This window comes from Nyctereutes procyonoides, unplaced genomic scaffold (genome assembly GCF_905146905.1).
Source record: "Nyctereutes procyonoides isolate TBG_1078 unplaced genomic scaffold, NYPRO_anot_genome, whole genome shotgun sequence".
Lineage (NCBI taxonomy): Eukaryota > Metazoa > Chordata > Mammalia > Carnivora > Canidae > Nyctereutes > Nyctereutes procyonoides.
In genome coordinates this window covers 33,208,183-33,229,506 of record NW_026575121.1, presented here as the reverse complement: position 1 = coordinate 33,229,506, position 21,324 = coordinate 33,208,183, and the positions used below count along the sequence as shown (strand labels likewise).

The window sequence follows — 21,324 nt, the reverse complement described above, 5'->3', positions numbered from 1 at the left end:
TTCCAGGATTCATCCCAGTTATAATGTTGAAACGCAATGTGGCAATTAATTGGGGGTACACATCACAGGAGCTGCAGCAAACACTTCATTGTGTGTGTATATGCACATGCACATACATAAACAGCATTTCTCTCTGGGATCATAACGCATCAAGTAAAATTTGGAGCACAATATATCGTTCTATACATTTACATCTGAAAAAAAAAGTGATTTCACTAAATAAAATAAACGATAAAGACGGAGTTACGAAGGACCCAACAGGTTCTTGTTTTTATCTTGTGCTCAAGGTATAGGTTAAATGCTTTTCCAGTCAGCAGGCCAGGCCGGAGGCTGTGAGGACAGGAAGGAAGAGCTAAATTCCATGGGATTCTAACTCAGGAAAGAGAAGTATAAATTCCTAGATTCTTGCCTATTGACTCAATAAAAATAAAGTGCTCTGACTAGCCGGAAGCTCCTAATTTAAATTCCCAGTTTATGCTTTGATTCAGAACAGTGTGTCTTCGCAAAGTTCCTGCAGGGCTGGGAGGGAACCGCGGGCACCGGTGTCTCCTACGGAGCAGCCGCCGGGTGCAGGGCTTTGAGAAGACGAAGAGAAGGCGCGTCCTCCACCTGCCGCGCACCTGCGGGCAGCGAGCCCCCCACCAGCCGCGCACCCCTGGCTTTGGCCCCCACCTCCTTCCCATTGCTCAACGCCGGTGTTCCCTCGAGCCTCGGGACCTCATCTCGGATTCCAAACGGAATGCGTCCCGGGAGGTGGCAGGGAAAGCTAGCTGTCCTCGATTCACCGTGAACCAGCCGGCCTAGTAGACACTTTAAGCTCCGTGGCCTGAACTCGCCCTCGCCCGGCCCTGGGGTAGATAGAAGGCAGCGCGGGCCCCGGCCCCGCGCCGGGCGGGCGCCCCCTGGTGGCCGCATGGGCCGTACACGCAGCGGCGCCCACGTTCACCCCGAAGCTCAAAGGACCTGGGCGTCGGGCGAGCTGCCCGGGCCGGGGAGGCCGGGTAGTCCCTCGCCCTCGGCGCCAGGGACGCGCCGGAGCGGGCCGACCTAGCCTCGTGCACCCTCACCGAGGGGTGGGGGGTGGGGGGCGTAGGCCAACACCCGGAAATCACGCATCTCTTGTTCCGAACCCAGGGCGAGTGGGGAGAGCCCTAGAGAAACATGGAGAAGGCAGGGCGCGAGCGCAGCGCGGCGGGGAGCGCGCCCGGGACGCTCTAGACACGGCAGCGAGTGCCGGAGTGGCTGCAAACGGGTGTGAGCTGGAGCTGCCCCCGGTCCTGCAGAAGGCAGCGCGCCTTCCCAGCAATACCGCAAGAACCCGAACCCCGCACGAGGGCAGGTGCTGTTCGGGAGGCTTCACCGTACTTCCCTGCAAAGTGAAAACAGTCCGTAAATTATTAGAATCCAGGAGTATCAGGAGTGTGTGTGTGTGTGTGTGTGTGTGTGTGTGTGTTGGGGTGGGGGGCGGGGTGGGTCATTGCCCACCGGTGCGCCCACGTGCAAGCACGTTTCTTAAGTAAATGAACGGCAGTTAGAGCCCTGCGTATCTACGCGTTTTCTATCTTTTTATCTCTACTTTTTTTTTTTTTTAAAGTGGGAGCACACAGACCACCTTCGAAATGTACAAGCAGGAGCTTCCTGGGAAATGTTCTAGGTGACAAGGGCGAGTCGGAAACGAAGGCGGCCTTTTGGTTAAGTGGAGGGACTCCGCCGTGAACAGCGAGCCCCCTGCCCTTTCAGAAGCCCCGCGTGTCCGCCTGGGGTCACCGTGTGGGTGATTAAGGAATTTTAAAAAGGCTCCGCCCGTAGAGTTCCCTTCAGCTAGTGCGTCCAACAGCAGATCTTCCATCGCTTAGCTGAGTCTCCTTGGAGTAAATAAATTAAAAAAAAATAAATGAATGAATGAATGAATGAATGAATAAAATCCGACACTAAACTACGAACTACAGAGTGACTCCATCAAAAGCCAATCTCGGTCAGGGCATAAAGTGCTTGAAACCCGAATCCGCATTCCGTTCCTCCGGTCCGCGGCTCCGAGGCGGGGGGAGGCGGTTTGCGCTGGTGCCTGGTGTATAATCGGGTTAATCCGGGAGACAAAGAATAAACCAATAGCCCTCCCACCTCACTTCCCGCTCCCCCTCCCCTCCCCCCGCTCCTCTCCCCGTCGCCCCCTCGAGGGGGAACCGAAAAGGGGAGAGGTGGGCCGGAGAGCGGATCGCGGGGAAACTCTCACAACCGGCAACTCGTTGTTTTCGTGCTAACACTGCGTGGCCCGGGTTGGCCTTGGCTGCCCCCCCTCCCCCTCCCCCTCCCCCTCCCCCTCCCCCGGTGGCAAGGAGAGGGTGCCCCAGGTCGGGTCCGAGCCTGAGGCTCGTCCTCGTGGCCTCCGGGGAACCCTTCGGGTCGGGGTTTCCTTGAAGCTGGGTAAAGTGCCCCCGCCGTGCGCAGCGCCCGGGCGGCAGGACCGGCCTGGGGACGCGCGGGGCGGCGCGGTTGCCCTTTTGAGTGCCTCCTGCGGCTCGCAGCGCTGGCGGGCGCTGAAGTGTGAGTGAATGTAGCCCCGCGGAGCCAATGAGCTGGGACCGGATGCGATATATCCTCTGGGACAACAACTGCTCTGTTCCGCCTCGGATCCACATGACGCCATTTACTGCTGCCGCGGCCGCCGCAGAGCTCCCTGCCTCCGGAAAGACGAGGGCGCGGGCCAACGGCGAGCCCCCCCGGCCGGGCCCCAGACCCTCCTCCTCCGCCGCCGCCTCCGCCTCCTCCTCCGCCGCCGCCGCCTCCGCCGCCTCCGCCCCCTCCTGCGCACCCACCGCCCCCGCCTCGGCCTCGCCGCCGCGCCTCCACAACGCCCAGTCTGCAGCGCTGAGAGCCGCGCGGCGCAGCGCGAGCGGAGGAGAGGGGCCGGCGGAGCGCGCAGCGCCCAGGCCCCCGCGCCCGCGCCCGCGCCCGCCCGGCCCGCGCCCCCGCGCCCCCGCGCCCCCGCGCCCCCGCGCCGCCGCCGCCGCCGCCGCCGCCGCAGCGCCGCTTGGCCGTCTGGCTTTAGACTCTCTCCGAGGCGGCTTTCTTTTTCTCCTTCGCTCATCTGCCGGGAAAGGAGACCTGCCGTTGGCGCTTCGGCCTCCAGTTCATTGAGAAAAAGGAAATACTCCGCGTGCGTGTCTAGAAGGGGGGGCGCCCCCAGCCCCGAACCCCGGAGTGAGAGCTTGCTGCTCATCGGCTGGGGACTTGGCTCCGGATTTTCCTCTCCTTTTTTTTTTTTTTTTTTTCTTTCCTCCCGCCGATCGCTCGGAACTTGGACCGAAGCAGAGTTTGGAAAGAAGGGGGGTGGGGGGAGTTTGCATCGGGGCTGGATTTTATTTGCACATCGCAGGAGGCAGCGAATCCCACGGAGAGGGGTTGGTGCAAAGCCGCGATCACGGTGAGGCACGTTTGGCTCTTCCCCTCCTGGCGCCTTGGCCGGCGCGTTGTGGGCAACATGGAGTAGGTGCAGCCGGCCCCGGAGTGGGGTCTGTCTCCACTCAGGCCTCCGTTTCTCCAGCCCCGCAGGTTCCCGGCGGGGACCCCGGGGAGCTGCCCGGCCCCGGGCCCGGCCTGGCTCAGCGGGGGCTGCAGCGCGCGCCGGGTCGGGCGTCCGCAGCCCCGGGACCCCAGCGCCCGCGCTCTGGGGGGTTGGGGCGGCCGCGGAGTCGGCGCGGGGAGCGGGAGACGGAGGCGGAACACTTTGTGTCTTCCAGGTCCCGGCCGTAGGCGCCCGCATTTCTAACCTGTTCTCCGGCGGGGGGGTGGGGGTGGGGAGGGCAAGTCCTGGGCGACACGGTCCCGGGGCAGGGGCGCCAGCGGGACGGAGGGCGCGCGAGTCGCTCGCCTCCCGGGGGCAGCGGGACCCGCCGGTGAAGCCTGGGCGGGGGGCCGGGAGGGGAGGGGGGCCGGGCCGGGCCGGGCCGGGCGCCGGGGCTGCGGTTCGGAAGTGCAGCTTTCTCCTTTTTCCGTTCTCCGCGGTCGGCCTGGGTCACACTTTTTTTATTTTTGGAAGATTGGGCGGACCTAGCACAGGAAGAAAGTCCTCGAGCGGTCGCTATCGTTTTCCATTACCTGAAAATAGGTGGCAAAAGAGGTTAGGGTTTTTGGTTTTTTGGTTTTTTTTTTTTTTTTAATTTACTTTGATGGGCTGATCTACTTTTTTGTTGCTGCTGCTGCTGCTGCTGCTGCTGCTGCCTTGAATTCGGAATCTTGTGCGTTTTTACCAAGCGGTTTCTGGGTCTGCCCCACCCTTGTGCTGAAGCCCTTGCCCCTTAGTCCTTAAGTCTGATCACACACTTCATGGGGGTTTCTAAGCACTTTCGGGGTGGGGGGGTAGGGGAGCGAGGGGGGTGGGCGGCGGGTGCTCCGGGTGCGAAGGAGGCTAGGAATGGGCAGTAATCATTTTCGATTAAACACACACAGACAGACACACACCCACACCCACCACCACCCCTTTCAAAGATGCTGCTCTGCACTGCGAGCAAATCCTGGCGGAAAGTTTCCAGCCTAGGGGTCTGCGTCCTGCACGCCCTGTGCAGTGGGGCCCTGGGACTTGACCTTTCTTTAAAAAGCAATTTTCCTTTCACTTTTTTCTCTCCACCCGAAAGGAGATGGGGTGTGCAGACTGCAGCCGGTGCCCCCTGGGCCAGTGCCTGGCGGAGTCGCCCAGGGTGCGTGGCTTGTGTGCTCAGCCCCGGCAGCGTGTCTAAGGCTTGGCTTTCGGCGCCAGGGCTTGAACCCTGTGCCGGACGTTCGCTGGCCTTTGCCAGGTGGACCTGCAAGTGGGCTGCGGGACCTCTGGGTGCCTGGGGCTGGGGTGGCTCCCTCCTGGAGCTGGAAGGCAGTTCTCTGGAGTGGAGGGTATCTTAGCCTGGAGGTAGGGAGGGGGAAGTGTGCCCCGGCGTTTCCAGGCACGTCCCCTTCGGAGGCGCCCGCACCCCCCCCCGCCCCCGCCCCCGCCTTCTAGTGCGTCTTGAGGTTGTGCGCAGCGGGGAGGGCAGCTTGGCCCCTGGGCTGTGTCGGTCTCCCCGGGGAAAAGTCCCCCGGGGCTCCGACTGTGTCCCACCTGCTGGGGACGGTGTTGGGACGCAGATAGAGCCGATAAACGGAGTGAAAGCAAAGATCGACGTTGTCTTGTCCGCCTTTCTGTTGGAAGGGAGATCCGGTTTCCAGCTCTGCCTTCTTCCGAGTTGGGAGGCGTGTGTCACCTGCCTGTGTGTGTCTCTTAACAAAAATCGGAGACTGGATAAAGGTCCACTTTTGCCCGTTTTTGTTCATTGTAGACTTGGCAAAGGGGGGTGTGTGTGTGTGTGTATGATAGTTTTGAAATTTACAGAGGGATTGCAATTTAAGTGATTGCACGTCAGAATGGTAGATTTGAGACGTGACAAGAATTTTTGAAACCCTTCCTGTTATCCCCAGTCAGTTCAGGTTCTGAACTATTAGGATTTTCTAAAACCGGGAGAACAGTCTTTTAGCTACAGAATTAAAGATACTCTCTCAGGCTATCAAACTGTAAAGTATTTGATCCTCGAGTTGTTGAGCATTTGAAAAGCAGTTTCCGTCTTGTTGCTGCTTGGTTTGTGTTCCTGGCACACCTAACAGGGTTTGAATGGATTTGCATTTCACTTAAAACTTTTGCTACTATATAGTTAATAATGTTTGTTGTGAAATTTGTAACTTCCTTGGAGGGGCGAGTATTTGCTTTTTTTGCAAGTCGCATTCATTCTACGGTATTCTAAAAAGCTGCAGAATACTGGATAAATTATAGTTAAAGGTATTTGATGTAAAAGCAGACAAGAAAGACTTTCTATTTCTAGGCTGCATTTATTGCTGTTTAAGGCAAAAATGCCCGCGACAAAGTTAAACCTATCTCAGATTTTGAAAAAGTTTTCAACTTTCGCATATGTTGGCAGCAGGGTTCTGTTCTAACGTTATATTCCTGCAGCCTTCCCATTGAACATGAACCTTGCAATTTTATGTTTATTTGAATAAGGAATCGTTACCTATGTGATTGAACCAAGATTAGCTTCGCGTCTCTACACATCGCAAGATTAAAGAATCGTCGGTACCCGGCTTTAATTTTTTTACTTTTTGGTGTGGCATTGATCCTATGGCTCTTCCACCACCCTCCGTGAGCAACTCCCATTTCAAATCCTGTCTCTCTGGGGGAATGGAAAGGAAAGAGTTAATTCAGGTGGGCGGAGAGTGGGAAGTATCCTGGAGTGTAAACCAGCTCTTTCCTCTTGGTTTCTGCAGGAATTCAGATGTGTTCTAAGCCCGCTGGAGTGACCACACTTCCAAGACCTGATGGAGGCCAGAGCTCAGAGTGGCAGCGGGTCGCAGTCCTTGCTGCAGGCACCCCGTGACGTTGGCAGGCAGCGTGGGGAGCCTGACCCCAGGGATGCCCTCACCCAGCAGGTACACGTGTTGTCTCTGGATCAGATCAGAGCCATCCGAAACACCAATGAGTACACGGAGGGGCCTACTGTGGTCCCGAGACCTGGGCTCAAGCCTGCTCCTCGCCCCTCCACTCAGCACAAACATGAGAGGCTTCACGGTCTGCCCGAGCACCGCCAGCCTCCCAGGTTCCAGCACCCACAGGTCCATTCTTCTGCACGAGTCCCTCTGTCCAGGTCCATCAGCACAGTCAGCTCCGGCTCTCGGAGCAGTACAAGGACAAGTACCAGCAGCAGTTCCTCTGAACAGAGACTCTTAGGACCATCTTTCTCCTCTGGGCCTGTTGCTGATGGGATAATCCGTGTGCAGCCCAAATCGGAGCTCAAGCCAGGTGAGCTTAAGCCACTGAGCAAGGAAGATTTGGGCCTGCATGCCTACAGGTGTGAGGACTGTGGCAAGTGCAAGTGTAAAGAGTGCACCTACCCTAGGCCTCTGCCATCAGACTGGATCTGCGACAAGCAGTGCCTTTGCTCAGCCCAAAACGTGATTGACTATGGGACATGTGTGTGCTGTGTGAAAGGTCTCTTCTATCACTGTTCTAATGATGATGAGGACAACTGTGCTGACAACCCGTGTTCTTGCAGCCAGTCTCACTGTTGTACACGTTGGTCTGCCATGGGCGTCATGTCCCTTTTTTTGCCTTGTTTATGGTGTTACCTTCCAGCCAAGGGTTGCCTTAAGTTGTGCCAGGGGTGTTATGACCGGGTTAACAGGCCTGGATGCCGCTGTAAAAACTCAAACACAGTCTGCTGCAAAGTTCCCACTGTCCCACCCAGGAACTTTGAAAAACCAACATAGCACCATTAATCAGGAATATGACAGTAATAAGGATTGTTCCTTTTTTTTTTTTTTTTTAACATATACGCAACCAACTAAGCAGTTATAATCTTGGCACTGTTAATAGAGGGTTGGGATATCCTTCGCTGTTTGCAGTGAAATGCTTTTTGTCCACGTGCCATTTTAACTGATGTGCTTGTTAGAACTCAGCTAATGGAGCTCAAAGTATGGGATACAGAACTTGAGTACCCATGTGTTGCATAAGCTAAAGCAACAGACACTCCTTAGGCAAAGTTTTTGTTTGTGAATAGTACTTGCAAAATTTGTAAATTAGCAAATGACTTTTTTTCCATTGTTTTCTCCAGAGATAATGTGCTATATTTTTGTATATACAATAATATTTGCAACTGTGAAAAACAAGTTGTGCCATACTATATGGCACAGTCACAAAATATTATACTAATATGTTGTACATTCGGAAGAATGTGAATCAATCAGTATGTTTTTAGATTGTATTTTGCCTTACAGAAAGCCTTTATTGTAAGACTCTGATTTCCCTTTGGACTTCATGTATATTGTACAGTTACAGTAAAATTCAACCTTTATTTTCTAATTTTTTCAACATATTGTTTAGTGTAAAGAATATTTATTTGAAGTTTTATTATTTTATAAAAAAGAATATTTATTTTAAGAGGCATCTTACAAATTTTGCCCCTTTTATGAGGATGTGCTAGTTGCTGCAAATGAGGGGTTACAGATGCATATGTTCAATATAAAATAGAAAATATATTAACGTTTGAAATTAAACTGAGCTGTTTTGTCTTATTTTACCTCTTCTTTGTTTTTGTTTTTGAAATGAAAGAAACCACGTTGTAAGGCTAGCACTTCAATGAAAAAGTTTCACGGATCTATAAGGTTCTTTAAAGGAGAGATTTGGGATTTTTTTTTTCTTCTAGAGATAATTTGTAGCAATCAGGAGGGAAATAACTGAGCATCTGACTCGGCTATATTAATCATGAGAGCTTGTTTTGGCTGTATCATTGTTCCTATTCTTCCCCTTTACAGATCTGTTGGCTTTCCTTTGTTTTGTGTGTTTAAAAAAAAAAAATCTTAAAACTAATTCATTCTGGAGACTTCTCTTAAAGATTAACAATTAAGATTTTTTCTCTCTATACGGAATTAAGATTAGCCATGAGGCTAATTCAAGACCAGAAAAACGAGTTTAGTTCAACATTTATTGAATGTCCTCTGTGTATCAGGCACGCAGTATACACAGATCAATGCTTGTCACTGAGGCAAAAATGTTTTTTTGACTTAGCTGATTATGGCTATTGTTTTTCCAGTCTATATGGTTTTAGACTTAGGTTTATCACTATGATACCAGAAGTGTCTTATGTTAGAAAAGACCTGAAAATTGTAACTTGTTGATTCAGGTGTTGTATATTATAAAATTTCATCCTTTATTGGCCTAATAATTGAAGCCCAAGGAACCCAATTGAAAGACCCTGTCTTATTTAATCAAATCACCCAGAAAATTGTTCAATTTCACTTTGGGAAAACGATGCAATATGGCAGAAAGCCAGTGTGTTTGCATTTGTCTTTGGGAAGCAAATACACAGCAAGCTGCTACAGCCCATCCCAACAAATACTAGGTTTTCTTACTTGTAAGAAGTCACTTCGTTAATTAGTCACTTTTTGGATGATGATTTTTTTTCTTCTGAAGCACAATCTGGTGCCAAGAATTACCGGAAGTCTAGAAAATTATTTACCTGTCATTGTTTAATCTTGTTTCCTGTTCTGAGGCTCTTAAGAGGTCTTATCCTAGTACAGGTTTTCTGTTTTGTTTTTTAAAATTAGCTTTCAAGGAAAAGTACAGCCTCTTAAACCAAGACAGTGCTATAAGGACCCTCAGAGTCCTCTAAACTTTCTCCAAAAAACACAAGATTAATTTAGAAATTATCTTCTCTAGTTTCAACTTCAAGATACTGAGTGTTGCAGTTCTAATACTCTTAGATTTAACCCTGATGACCTATGAGAAATCAATGTTGAAAAATGGCAGCGTTCCTTATTCATCGTATGGTTTTCAGGATTTATAAAGCACAAAAATTGTGACTAATTAGCTTTATTCATCAAAAACTGCCCTATGCACTAATTCGGTATAGAAATTCCAAGTCATTTTTTTCAGCATACAAACAGCTTTCCAAGTGTTCTATAGACACCTTGCATCAAATGTAATTGAGTGTTTATTGGAGAAGTAGATTAAGAACCCTCCCCTGTGGTTATTCAGAGTTGTGTGGTGTGGCCTAGGAATTTGTATTTTTAAAAAAATCCCTCCACTAGGCCTGTACAGTTTGTGAATCTAGGAATTGCTTTCTAATTCAGTGCTTTAAAAAAAAAATGGAGTGGCTATAAAGCATAATTCACTAGTTTGAATATAGAATATAGTAACCAACTAAAGTTACAAGATTTATGTCAGTATATACTAAGTCCTGCTGAAAATTAAATAGGAAAATTGGATATCTCAGGAAGTTTCCAATGAAACTATTAAATGTTTAGTATATATACCAGTATAGAATGCATTTACAGAATATGAAAAATTAAGTGTTTATATCTAAACACTAAAAACAGCTGGTACTCTTCGAGTGTGGGGAAGAGTTTTTAAATGTTGAAGGTCATCTTACTGAGATGGAGGAATAACCAATTCAGCTTCTTAATCTCTATAAAGTTCATGAAGATTCATATATAAATACAATGAGTTTATATTCCAGGGGCAATTTTGATATGATAGGTTAAAAATATGATACAGCAAACATGTCAATTGCTAAGCATTTAGGGAGAACTTAGCTATATTTTCTGGTTTCTTGCCTTTTTTTTTCTTAGTTTTTTTTTTCTTTTTTTTTTAGAAACCTGTACATTCTCTATACTGAGATTTATTTAAGAATGACAATGTGATCATTGTTACTTAAAAAATTCATTTATGTGTATCCAGGAGGAGATTTTTAAGGCCCTGTCAAATTTCTGCTGTGTTGGCTCATGTTCTGAGAATTGTCAGTGAAAGAAAGCCAAAACCAAGTGTAGGTACTCCCAACCAAACTTTTGGCATGACTTCTTTCCTCAATACACTTTATCTCAAAGCTCACTTGCCTCTGGGATGTATAAATTAAGATATTGATGATGCCAGATAAATGAATTTGATCTTTGCACAGTGTTGTGAGGTAACTGATGCGCAGTTGATGAGTTTGATGTAATTTATTAACTCGAGCAGATAGGTCAAACTTTTCAAAGGTTTATTAGGTTTAGACTTTCACTTGCATTTATATCTACAATTGGCTATTTACCTCCCTCTCTTAAATGTGCACAAGAACCAGATAGAGGTATAAAAGTCTCAACTTTGTAAACTGGTTAAACTGTAGATCAAAAACAGTTTGAAATCTTGTGCAGTGTATTCACATTATTTTAGAAAAGAAAAATAAAAATAGGGCATTAACCTGTTACATCAAAATTGTATCTCTAGCTTCATCAATATTATATCAGTTTTAGTTTTCAATATTCGTTAAGGCAAAAGTTATGTTAATTTCTATTTTAATTAAGACCGTTGTCTTCTTTCTCTGTGTGACATACCTAGAGTGGGTCTCTGTGACATACCTACGGTGGGTTTACATTGATTGAAGACCAGAACAGAATTTTAAAACAAGGCCTAACTGATCAGAGTGATGTTATACATCTGGAATCTTTAATCGCTGGTTTGGTCGTTCATGGGAGGATAAAGCTGTCGGACTATATACATCCTGGATATACTATACTTGGATTTTATTTGGGTGTCACACCATCACCCTCCATACATCATGAGACAACTATGTGAATAATGAGACAAAATGTGAATACTAATGGTAGTGCACCTCTGGTGAAAATTAAACTTGAAATATTCACTTAGAGTCAAAAAAAAAAAGAAAGAAAGAAAATAGAAATACAGCAAATAAGAAAACATTAGCATTGACATTTATCCATGGCTAGCAAATGTTTCACATCTTTATCTGCATTTTGATTGACCTGAAGAATTTTTAAGAGCCAGGCTTATTTGGCAACTAACTTTTTTTTTTCTTAATAAACTGTAAAAGAAAATTAGAATGAAATCTGTCTCCTAGGCCTCTGGTTTGTCTAGAGGAGACATGTAAGACTTAAGTGTACCTTAGAGGAGTTAATTTCTCAAAACCATTCTAATGCACAGAGAATAATTTGCCTTAATACAAGGACCCACTTGGAATGGAATTTAGGCACCAAAATAATTTGATATTTCAGTTCATTAGAAGGTCTACTTTTCTCCAATCACAAGGCTAGTCCATGCAATTCATAAGGGAAATGTTGCCTACTTTAATGCGACATAAGACAGGTCTTTCACAGCAAAGGCACGACGAGCAAGGCACTATGAGAGTACAGGAATTGGAGAAGCACTGATACATTCTCAGTAGTGGTTTGGGTCTCCAGGTCTTTGCAATGCTTACAGTTACTGAAATAGAGTTTGGCTAAGAGAGATGCAGCAGAATGAGCGTTACTCATTAAGCATAACTATGTTCACCATGCTCATGTCCTAAATGCTACATGAAATATAGTGACATTTGATTAATATTTAAACAGCTATATCTTACTATGTTTATTCTCAATCTTGAGATTCATGATTTACTAAAAACCTTTCCCAAAAAAAAAAAAATACGGATACAAAAATACATTTTTAAGATATACCACTAAGAAATAAGTTGAAACGATTTATCAATACTTGTTCCAATTTTTGCTGAAACTTACCTCTTATCATTAACCATATTTTTAATTTGTTTCTGTACCTGGAGAAGGATAAATGCTCCTGAAGAATAAATTGGGGATAATCAAGCAGAGGAAAAGAAAAAAAAAAAAAAAAAAAAAAAGCACCTGTGATAGTGTGAAGGGAAGTGGTTGAGCTTTGGAGCAATTCCGCCTTTGCCAAAAAACAATCCCTGAGACCTGGCTGCTCAGGTTCACGTGACTCTCAAACCCTGGGTGACCGTCTCTAGCACTTAGGTTAATACAACTTATGTATTTTGAAATGGTTTTGTGCTCCAAATAGCATCTGGCTTCTTGACTTGCATCAACAGGGCTTACAGTCAAGCAGGGCTGGGGTAAATACCGTATTTGCATCAACTCTCATTACTACAAGTTCTTAATAGGCTCAGTGTACTCTTTGAAGCTCAAACCTGGTTTTCCTGCTCAAAAGTGGGTACAAAGTAGCCCTAGTATCTAGCTGCTAATACCAGGAAACTGTTCCTGAGACTCCTGTTGGAAAGCCATCTTTTTTAAGTTCAGAACAACATTTAAGGATGCACATCTAATGGTCACTGTGAACATTATAAAGCCTAGTGACCAAGAGGCCTGGCATGCATCGAGCAGTAACACATACAGAGCCTCTAGGTACAATTAGTACTTGCTCTGTTGGCAAGCTACTGGTTAGAATGTCCCAAGGGATGTCTGTCTGTGACCTGTCATTCTGCTAGTGAGGAACTGTTCAGGGGCAGGAGCGACCACACAGCTTACATCTGCATTCAGGTCTAGATGTCACCTGGATTCTGACCTACACAATTAGGATATAGCCTCATTGATTTAGTTCCAAATATTCATCAACACTACACCTTTAAGCTTAAATTTTGGAAACGGATTCTTTTACAGACTATTGGTCTGATTATAGTCATCTGTTAAAAGTCACAAGAAAAGAACCCAATAGTGTGTCTTCTGGGCCTCTGCCCTGCCACCCAAACAATCAAAACTATAGACCCAACTTGTTACTGAGCTAATGTTTATTGTGTATCTTCAGTGTAAAGGATGTCACGGTAAGTGGGAGAGAAAAGCCTTCACTAGGTCTGTGATTGAGAACTAGTAAATTAAGACTGATGCTTATAAGCCCTTTGGAAGCTAATAATGTAGAACTTAAATTTGAAGTCATAGCAAATGGCTGATAGTATTACTGACTTGCCATTCTGGGCAATTCAATCCCTCAAGGGACATTTGGCAAGGTCTGGAGACATTTTTGATTTTCACTACTGGGGGTGGGAGGGACAAGGTATCCGTATCCCACAGGTAGAGGCCAAGGATGCTGCTAAACAAATAATGCTCAGGACAGTCTCCCATCACAAAGAATGATTTAGCTCCAAATGCCAATAATGCTGAGTTTGAGAAATCTTGTGGGATTGAGGAAACGGGGGAGTAGTGGAAGAATGTAATATATCCTTCTGACACATGGCAAGGAAGGCTGTCTGCTGTCTGAGGGAGGGTGAGATCAAAGGACACTAAGAATGCTAGAACCAAAGTTTTGGAATTTCTATTCTGACTGCTAAGCCTCCGAAATTCTTCTAATGAAAAATGTCCTACATTTGTAAATTTTTTAAAAAATTTATTTATTTATCCATGAGAGACACAGAAACAGAGACATAAGCAGAGGGAGAAGCAGGCTCCGTGCAGGGAGCCCAATGTAGGACTCGATCCCGGCACTCTGGGATCACACCCTGAGCCAAAGGGCAGACTACTCAACCGCTGAGCCACCCAGGCATCCCTGTAAATTTCTATATATGTCCAATATACCTACTTGTCTGTAATACTTGAAGTTCCTGAGCTTTGGAGATAAGTCTCTATGCAAATGCCCTCCTCTGTTACTTATTAGCTGTACAGCCACAGACAAGTTACCTAACTTCCCTAAGCCTAATGTCTTCTCTGAGAGATAATAACTCTTGCCCCAAAGGTTGTTGTGAAGGTTGAAGAGAAATGTGTAAAATATTAACCCTTGAGATTGGTACAAAGTACTAAAGAAATATTTACTATTATTTTGTGTTTCAGTTGATTTTTTTTTTTTAAGCCTCAGGTGCAATGTCAAATACTGGAGATATAAGACAGTATTTCCTATCCTCAGAACTTGTCTGTAGGACAACCAAACAAATATTTACTAAGAAGTGTAACACATGTGATAACAGACTTAAAATACATATGTAGAAGAAGTGATTAACTCCATCTTGGGTGTGGTACATGGTATCAGGCAATTTTTTCAGAGGCAGGAAAAGGAAATTGAATGATTCTGTAAAACCGAGGGGGTGGTGGGTAAGGAGTCCACAGACAGCCAGGTTTGAAAGAGGAACAGACTCTTTCTTAAATGTAAAAGAAGAAAAGAGAATTAATATGAAGCCAAATGGATTGATAAATTTCAGATAAATATTTCTTCATAAGAGATTTTAGTCCTGAAAATTAGCTTCATATATATATATGAATATATATGAATATATATGTATATATATATATATACACGCACACATACTTGTATATGTATATATGCTTGTACTCAAGAGATGCACATCTTGGGAATTTATTGATGTTATAATTGTTTCTGATATTTCTTAATGGATATAAATCTATTTCAAGTAGCTAACTGACTTCACTGTCCCATAAAATTCACAAGATCCTTTGTCACCAAAAAAACACACCAAATGAAAACCCTACTTCAATATGATTCTGTAAATGAAATTATTAGCTATCCTCCTCCAGTTTTAATTAATTTGTGTTATGAATAATATATTTTATCTTAAGCAATTTGAAAGCTCTTGGAGAAAAGGTAGATTATAACCATTTTATATAATGCTCTAGTTAAAAAAGATGTTGCATTGTTAAGATTAAAGATCTTTTCAGAAGCTCTTTCTTTCTAGACATATCTTTGTTAACTGGGTACTACCATGTTATTTTCTTCCCACTCACCTATGTAGTTGACAAATTGAAGCATACATTTAAAATAAATTTCTGAAAAAGACACAGGTGAGTCTCTTTATAAAGCAATGAAAGTTTTCATATAACAAATAACTCCAAATCAGACTATCCATAATTAAGCTAGAAATCTGAAAAGCAAAGTGTATTGAACTGTTATTGTTAGATATTAGCCACCTCTAAGATGTTAAAAGTGTAACATTCGTATGTTTTAATAGGAAGGACATTGGCTGTGTATTTTGAGCAAGTTGCTTAACCTCTCTCTGTGACTCTGTTTCTTCCCTGCACATAGAAGGTGATAATACATCATGAGTGGTCTGACAGTGAAATGAGATACTACCCTTTAAATAAAGTAACTTGTTAACAAAGAACTATTAAATAGATATTGTTAATAATGTAATTATATTTTCAATATACTATAATTTCTTCATAGAGAATGTGTGCATACATATATGTGTGTATATGTGTGTCCATATGTTGGTGTGCACATATAGACTGCAATATTTCTTCTAAAGCAAACAGCTATGTCAACAGATTTATAGACTTTAGTTTTATCCAATGTTAATTTACTTTGAAAACACTAGTAGAAAGAAGAACTTTGGGGGCACCTGTGGGGGGTGAGTTAACGGTCTGCCTGCAGCTCAGATCATGGTCTCAGGTCCTGGGATGGAGCCTGCTTCTCCCTCTCCTCCCCACTCATGCTCTCTCTCTCTCTCTCTCGCTGTTACTCTCTCAAATAAATAAACAAAATCTTTCAAAAAGAGAAAATGTAATAAAAAAGGAAAGAAGAACTTTAAGAATTCATTCGTAGACCCAAGTACTATATATTTCTATTGGTAGCCTCATAATCGGATTTATGGCAATAGTACCAATTTAAGTGTTGGGAGGGGGTATGGGAAGTGGGGCTAATGGTAGTTGTCCATTTGGGGAGAGCTCAGCACTGGCATATAGAGGATACTCAGTGAAGATTGTTGACCAGTGAATGACTAAATGAATGAACTCAATGGAAAGTAAAGGTATACTGAAGCTGTCTAAGAAAGGAAAGATATGAATAATAATACATGGTAAAATGTAAATATCAATTGAGTGGTCTAGGTATAATACAGCTCTTCAGTTCTAAGAACACTTGTATGCTCATTTATGCATCTCTGAAACCAGAATGCATCTGACAATGAATGATGTTTTACACTCGTCATTGGCGAGGTAGCAGTCACGACCTACTTATCATCCATTGTTTACAGTGCTTAACCTTGATCATTGCTATTCATATTAGTTCACTACAATTGGGTTTATATACATTGTTGATTCTACATATTTTAAGTTTGTCATTTAAAATGTCTTCGTGAAACAGCATGGAAATGAAAAGTTATCATGTACTCAGGAAACAAGGGCATTAAATTTTGTGTTATTGGACTTAAATTTAATAGTAAATTAAAAATATTTGTTATTGGAGAAATTATTGTAATCAAAATTTTCTTGCAAAAAACAAATAAGTGCTTTATAGGAGGACCTAAGAAAGGGAGAGACCCACAAGTACATGAATGGATGAGAGAAATTCCAAAGCAAAGCTAAGGTAATATGACTGATTTATGTATCGCACCAGTCTAAGATTTTGTCATGAATTTTTCAGCAGCATATTCATTTTTTTCATGGTTAAAAAATATTGGTGTTTGTTACAATGTGCATGGTGTCTTAAATTTTTAATCTGGTAGCAATTTGACATATTCACAGAAATGAGCAATGTTCAACCAGGGTACTGAGGACAGATGAAATTTTGCCACGCGCTTGAAACAAATATGAGTGAAAAGGTGTTCTGGAAAGCCAAAAATCAGGATTGAGCAAATCCTGTTCAGGGGAAAGAGAATGGATGGTTCTGGCTGAAATGCACATTCATGTAAGGGAGAAGTGATAATGACGACTGGAAACAGATTTGGCCTCAATTCTGAGGAATCTGAATGTCAAACTAAAGAACCTGGATTTTATCCTAACAGCCTCCCAAAATCTATTTTTGGCCATTCCATAACATTTTCCAATTGACAGTAAAAATGATCCTTCAAAGGTGTATTGTAAACATTTTGATACCTTTTTAAACAGATGTGATGACTTCCTTTTGCTCTTTGAACAAAGTTCCAGTTCTTTCCAGACCTGAATGATCTGGTTCTTCCCACTCTGATACTTATTCCTCTGCCCCTTTACACCATGGTCCACCTTCTCTCTTTTTCTAACATCAGTTTCCTTTCTTCCCTCCACACATCTTTCACAAAGAGTATTTTCTTCACATGGAATCTTCTCTTACCTTAACCCTCATTCTACATCCATTCATCTGGGAAACTCTTACTCTTCCTTCAAGAGTTAGTGAAAATGATACCTCCCAGGGAAGGTCCCTCTAACCCCTAATCTAGATAACATTCCCTTATAATTTGCTGTCATATCATTCAGTCTTCTTCTTTCATAGAACATAATACAATGTAGCTATATGATTATCTGTGTGATTATTTGTTGACTATTTCTCTCCATTAGACCTTTTTAACTTGGTTTACTGCCGAGCCCAGCGCCTGGTACATAGGAAGTACTCAGTAAGTATTTGATGAGAAATGAATGAATGAATTCAATAGAGAGTAAAGATATACTGATGGTTTCTAAGAAAGGAAAGGTATGAAGTAGTAGATATTTTGGAAAACTCAGCTGATTATATCTGGTGAAATAAATTACAAGAGTAAGAATTTAGCTGAAGAAAAACTTAGGACTTCCTCCTTTCATGGCTATTTGTGGGGGCAGCTGTACTATGTTACTGCTCTTCCTTATTTACACAACTATCCTTCTACTGAGCTCATTGTCAAGTTTTTTTTTTTAAATATATATCTTTTTTTATTTATTTATGAGAGACAGAGAGAGGCAGAGGCACAGGCAGAAAGATAGGCAGGCTCCATGCAGGAAGCCGGATGTGAGACTCGATCCTGGGATCGCGGGATCACACCCTGAGCTGAAAGCAGATGCTCAACCACTGAGTCACCCAGGCGTCACCATTGTCAAGTTTTTAAAGACAGAAATGAGAGGAGCAGTGGGTAGAGCATGTTCTTGATCTTAGAGCGAAGAGTTAAAGCCTTATGCGGGGTGTGGAGCCTACTTAAAAAATAAAAAAGAAATGAAACGTTCTTTCTGTCTCCTCTGCTTATCACATGCCTGGCGCAAAATAGGTGTATTCTAAATATCATTTAAATAAATTTTCTTTAAGTTGATTTATTTATTTATTTTTTTAGTAACCTCTACACTCACCGTGGGACTCAAACCCACCACCCGAGATCAAGAGTCATCTGTTCTTCTGACTGAGCCAGCCAGGGCCCCCTGGAATGGGATTTTATTAACACAATCCAACCATTACAGAGATGAGTCTATTATGATTTTATATGTATACATTTCTTATCTTAGATGCTCATGACTCTTCAAAATATTTTTTTCTTTAGCTGAGCAGCTTCTGTACTTATTTCATGAACCCAAATAGAAATACAGACTAGGCTTTCCTAGTGACAATAAGTTAGACTACATTATTGGAAAGAGTTTTATCAATTTTTTTTGAACTTTTGGTGGTAGTCAAATAGATCCCATAGCAATTTGCCTTATTAACTCCATCACTGTGCCCAAAGCATTTAACTAGCCTGAAGTGAAGTACCCTCAAATGCCATGAAGACACACACAAAGTCTAACAGATACACTTATAAACATAAAAAGCAAAGGAAAAGGGGGAAAAAAAGAATCTTGAATTTCTAATCATCCTGGGTAGGACTTCTCTAACTTCACTGTGTACACCTATCACCTGGAGATGCTGTAAAATTTGGATTCCAAATAGGTTAAAGGGGGGAATCAGAGATTCTGCATTCTAACAAACTCCTGGTGATGCTAGTTACACAGATCCTGCAGATTTTCTGATCAGCCTTTGGATAGTATACTAGTGGTTGTCCTGAGAAACAGAATCAATAGTATACACGCACACTCACACACACACACACACACACACACATACAGATTTATTTTAAGGGACTCACCAGTGAGTATGGAGGCTGACAATTCCAAAATCTGCAAGATGGGCCAGGCTGAAGACCCAGGGAAGAATTAATATTCCTGTCCAAGTTCAAAGGCATCTGCTACTGGAATTCTTTCTTTCTTTTTTGGAGGAACTCAGCCTACTGGGGGCATTAACTGATTAGATGAGGCTCACCCACATTATGGAGGGCAAACTACTTCTCTCAAACTCTAATGATTTAAATGTTAATCCCATCCAAACAACACTCTCCAGAAACACCCAAAATAATGTGTGCCCAAATATCTGGGTACCATGGCCTAGACAGGATGACATGTAAAATTAACCATCACAGGTAACAAGGATCTTGGGAAACACCTGATTCTTAATTAAAATAGTTATATCCGATTGACTTTGCATTTAGGCCTTTAGCAATGCATCATATATTCACTACCTTGTGACAAAAAAGTGGGGATTTAAAAAAATGGGACCCAAAGCCTGTTGTATTAAGCAGAAAGCCCTATTTAGAATGTAAAAATGTATTTCTCTTCTGAAAATTGACATTTCAAATATCACTAAGTACATAAATAACTTTACAAAAGAATAATTTTTTAAATATTTATTTATTTTAGAGAAAGAAAGAGAGAGCACACAGGGGGAGGGTCAGAGAGAGAATCCTCAGGCAGACTCCCTGCTGAGCATGAAGCCCAAGGTGGGGGCTCAATCCCAGGACCCTAAGTTCATGACTTGAATAAAAATCAAGAGCTGGTCACTTAATTGACTGAGCCACTCACGTGCCCCACGAAAGAACAATTTAACATCTCAATCACCTATTAGATCTTTAGTGGGTCTCTAGGCAAGCAGCAAAAAAGTCATTTTGATGCAATATAAATGTGACAGTCAAAATCTGGAACTTGATAGATGGCATCTCATGTTGATGTCTCCGCTTGCTGACTGGATGGCTATGGGGTGATTACTTTATATCCTGGATCATCGATTTACTCATATATAAAGAAGGATTAAGACTATCCTTTTTGTTGGGCAGCCCAGGTGGCTCAGTGGTTTAGCACCACCTTCAGCCCAGGGCATGATCCTGGGGGCCCAGGATCGAGTACCACGCTGGGCTCCCTGTGAGGAGCCTGCTTCTCCCTCTGCCTGTCTCTTTCTCTCTCTCTCTCTTTCTCTCTCTGTGTCTCTCATGAATAAATAAATAAAATCTTTTTTAAAAAAAGACTATCCTTTTTGTAAATTGTTTTATTATTAAAACTATGCTATATCACCATGGTCTTCTTTAAATTTCTTGAAGTTGGACAGGGCAAGGGATATTGTATCCCCATATCTACCATGTGCCTTAGATTTGCAATATTTGTGACATGAACATATGCCAATAAACAAAGCACTTAATAAATGACAGTTTTGGCTGTTAGGGAGCCACTTCACTTCCATTACAGGGTTAAGTAGGATAGAAATAAAATCATTTTAAATTAAATATCATTATGTACCAATGTACCCTATCTTTGTTTTATTGCTTGAGTTCTAGATTCAAGCCTGAATATGGAAATTGGGGCCACATCTGTGCAAAACATAGTAATCATTACATTTTATTGAATAGAGCCCTACTGTTGACCTGTTGCTCTCACATACACTATCTCATTTTGATTTTTGATTCTCACAGCTAACCCTGAGATGCCTGTAGGACAGATAGATTCATAGTACTATTCTACATAAGAAGAAATTGGAGTTTCTGCAGATGAGAGAATTGTTCCAAATCATACAGTAAGTGAAAACATCTTCAAGCCCAGACTTTTGATTCCAAGTCTCATGTTTTGATTGTATCATAGTTGTTTCTTCCTATCACTGCTTTCAGAGAAACATCTCTTAAATGCATTCTCAGTCAGTGACTCAGTCATGCAATGACTTGATTTCCACTCAGGTCATGATCTCAAGGTCATATGATCAACCCCCAAGTTGGGCTCTGTAGGGAATCTGCTTGACGATTCTCTCTCTCTCCCTCTGCCCCTCCCTTTGCTCTCTCCCCCTCTCTCTTTCTCAATTAAAAAAAAAAATGTGTTAGGCACTGATGATATTTTTGTTCTGGCATCTTCATAGATAGGTATCAAATTATCATTTAAAATTTGGCTGTTACAAACTATATTCTTACATGGTGTCTAATATTATTTTTATTGTAATTGCCATCACCACTGCTACTATTTCTTCAATGATTAGTGATAGATTTGGAAACATAGCTAAAGAGTAAGCCATGAAAGTACATTTTC

The 21,324-nt window shown here is 43.3% G+C and overlaps 1 protein-coding gene across 1 annotated transcript; it reads left to right on the top strand.

The window, feature by feature from the left end:
- The first annotated feature begins 3,008 nt into the window (after nt 1-3,008).
- On the top strand, nt 3,009-8,063 carry SPRY2 (sprouty RTK signaling antagonist 2). Its single transcript, XM_055335587.1, has 2 exons — nt 3,009-3,424; nt 6,286-8,063. The coding sequence occupies exon 2, from the start codon at nt 6,337-6,339 to the stop codon at nt 7,282-7,284; it is 948 nt and encodes a 315-aa protein (XP_055191562.1). The 5' UTR covers nt 3,009-3,424; nt 6,286-6,336; the 3' UTR covers nt 7,285-8,063.
- The last annotated feature ends 13,261 nt before the right edge of the window (nt 8,064-21,324 follow it).

Bases quoted from the DNA above. Each gene is read 5' to 3' on its own strand.
- SPRY2 (XM_055335587.1), top strand. From the start codon at position 6,337: ATGGAGGCCAGAGCTCAGAGTGGCAGCGGGTCGCAGTCCTTGCTGCAG.